The sequence below is a fragment of the Egretta garzetta genome, unplaced genomic scaffold (genome assembly GCF_000687185.1).
Source record: "Egretta garzetta isolate BGI_Z169 unplaced genomic scaffold, ASM68718v1 scaffold547, whole genome shotgun sequence".
NCBI lineage: Eukaryota > Metazoa > Chordata > Aves > Pelecaniformes > Ardeidae > Egretta > Egretta garzetta.
Window position 1 is genome coordinate 222,429 of NW_009260174.1, and position 3,168 is coordinate 225,596.

Sequence of the window (3,168 nt, forward strand, 5' to 3'; positions counted from 1 at the left end):
CGCTCTTCACTTTCTGAGGCATTTGAACAGACGTGCATTAAGATTCATACTATTCCTCTCCTGAAACCACAGCATCTGCGTATGCCAACAAAGGACACCCCACACAACCACATTAGCAGCTACAGCCCATTAATATACTAGACATTTCCAAATGTGAGATTATTTTGAAAAGCCATATGTTAAAAATGTTTTAACCACATACCTGCAAGTGGTTCTGCCTTTTTATCAGCTCTCTTCTTTTACTGTTGTTGATGGTACTGTATATATGAAGGAATGTCATATACCTGCTAGGTGTTGCTCCATACATTTTACATGATTCATGGATTCTCAGAAATGACTTCAGAAAATCAGAATCACCTGTACAACATGATTTGTTACATAGTTAATAATATTCTTATCTTACATTAAAATAACTAAGGAAGAGCAACAGAATATTGTTTTTTGAGATTTGAATGAAGGACATTCAAAATATAACAAAGAATATACTTTTTCAAAGTACTCTCAGGGAAAGAACATGTAATTACATTTGAAATACATATTCCTTAGCAAGACATATACTGAAATTACTGAGGGCTAATCATAAAAGAAACTTTATTTCCATGGAAATAGAATTTGAAAATACATGGACTTTTTCAGAAAGGAAGCCTAAGTGTTTTTATCTTATCCCTTGTCTCTGATGACCGGTAGACTAAAAGGTTTTTCTGAACATTGCAGGTCCTTCAGCTTGTTGAAGAAGAGTTTCTCTTCTCTCTATATGCCCTGGTTTTGGCTGGGATAGAGTTAATTTTCTTCATAGTTGCTGACATAGTGCTGTGTTTTGGATTCAGTACTAGAAGAAAGTTGATAACACACTGATGTTTTTAGTTGTTGCTAAGCAGTGTTTACACCAGTCAAGGACTTTTCAGCATCCCCTGCTCTGCCAGGGGCACAAGAAGCTGGGAGGGGGCACAGCCAGGACAGCTGACCCCAACTGGCCCAAGGGCTATTCCAGACCATATGATGTCATGCTCAGGGGGAGTTAGTTGGGGATAGAGTGATCACAGTTTGGGACGGGCTGTGCATCGGTCAGTGGGTGGTGAGCAATTGCATTGTACATCACTTGTTTTGTATATTCTGTATATTCTATTACCATTATTATTGTTATTCTTTTATTTTATTAAACTCTTTACCTCAACCCATGGGGTTTACTTTTTTTTTTTTTCTGATTCTTTCCCCCAAACCACAGAGGGAGGGGGAGTGTGAGCAAGCAGCTGTGTGGTGTTCAGCTGCCTGCCGGGTTAAACCACACCACTATACAAAGATACTGTAAAATAAATTGTATCACCTTAAAAAAACCAAAAAATTGGAAAGATATATCTACATATAAATGAATGCCATTAATAAGTACTGAGGCACAGATTAAGTACCATGAGCTAGGATAAAGATGGATGGTAGCATGAACACTAAATCCCAAGTTTGCCCTTCACTCTGATGGGCTGGAATGCCTATTAAAAAGCAATACAACACAAGAAACCCCAAGTGAATCAATTGTTTGCCATTTATACTCTGTTGGCTCCATGACCTCTAAGTGTTACGTAGACTAATGCTTTTATAAAAAGTGGCTAAAATTAGTATTATGTAAATGAAAGCTGGGACTGGTCTCCTAGATTACGTTTGACATCCTATTTTTAAAATGGCTAAATTTGAAGTTGTATTATGAAAAGAAATTATTCTGAAAAAGGTGCATTACGTACAAGAAATTGAATTTATTAGAGATACAGAAATATTTAAGTAAAATCAATAGGTCTAGGACAAGAATAATGAAAACATATAGACTGGAAAGTAGAAAAACTCTCAAAACATAAAATTTTGAGATTCTGCAATAACATCCACATAGAAGGAAGACACAGAACAAAACAAGCTGCAGCTTAATCAGTTTATAAAACTGAATATATACAGTGATTGTGACAGAAGAGACTGGGTTTGATGAGCCAGGATTTATGTTCCCTTCCGCAAAATGCCTGCTATACTAAAGTCTACGAATATGCTGGCAAAAACATACTCAAAGTACCTATGCTATTATCTATGTCCAACACAGGACTGCGTAAGTGTTTAATAATAAGTAATAGTAACTAATGGGTCCACCTAAATATTACCTGAATGTTTTTTCTGAAGTTCCTTTTGTGCTTTTCCAGTCTTTTCTTGTTCATCTGAATCATACAGAAGCATTTCAGGTATCTAAAAAAATGAACATGATTTTTTGTATGAAAATTACAAACAATGAAAATTGGAGTTAAAATAAAAAACCCAAAACTTTTAATCTAATTTTTCATTTGAAAAGACTGAACATGACAGCTTTATTCAGAATAAGGTATTTGCAGAATATTTATAACATTAAAAAGATAAATTCTGCAGTGTTGTCTCAAGCAGAGGAGCTTTTGCTGGCTAAAGGCAACTAATTTTTGGAGGACTCTACAATAACACAAATGTTAAAGATGTAAAAAGATCCACAACTCAACAGGAAATCAGTCAGTCTTAAGTACAATGGTAAAAATAAGTTATATTCAAAGGTTCTGGCATATGACTAAATGATAAGATTCCACTTAAAAAAAAAATCCCTACTGAGGTGAAAGTGAAAGTATGCTGAAAAACATTTTTTAACTGTGGACGGAGCTGGTCCAAACATCTTTGCCAAAAAGAACTTCCGGTACAACCTGCCGCTGAAACTGAGGCACAATGGCAGGTGGAGGAGCCTGAGTAACCCATGCAGAAATGGACACTGCACCAGCTGCTCCCATGGCTCTCCCAAGAGTGACCAACTCCACGGTCCAGGTGTGAAACCCATCACGAGGAGTAAATGGGAGAGGCCAGATTACCTTAGAGGCTAGTCTGAGGGGGTTACTACATAGGAAGCTTGGGACATATGGGATAAAATGGAAGAACATTTTAGTTTGCACAAGACTTACTATGGGTTGGTGAGGCACCTGCAGGAGTTGGCTGCCAGAGGGACTGGAGAGACTGTGGAGTCTGGGAGTCAAATGAGACCTGGCAGCATGTGACTGTGCATGTGTGTACACATATTCGTATGGGCCTGCACAGGATGCAATGGAGAGATCCTACATCCAAGGCCAATTACTGGATGTACTGGATGTCTAAGCCCAGTATATTGGAAGGATCCAGAGAGAAGCT

At 37.6% G+C, this 3,168-nt stretch overlaps 1 protein-coding gene across 1 annotated transcript in view; it reads right to left on the minus strand.

The window, feature by feature from the left end:
- DYNC2H1 (dynein cytoplasmic 2 heavy chain 1) overlaps window positions 1-3,168 on the minus strand; it is a 169,281-nt gene that overhangs the window by 110,574 nt on the left and 55,539 nt on the right. Inside the window, exons 53-54 of the mRNA XM_009641758.2 lie at window positions 2,136-2,217; window positions 203-357 (exon numbers count right to left, since the gene is read on the minus strand). Of these exons, the coding sequence (XP_009640053.1) occupies window positions 203-357; window positions 2,136-2,217 (237 nt within the window). The remainder of the gene's footprint in view (window positions 1-202; window positions 358-2,135; window positions 2,218-3,168) is intronic.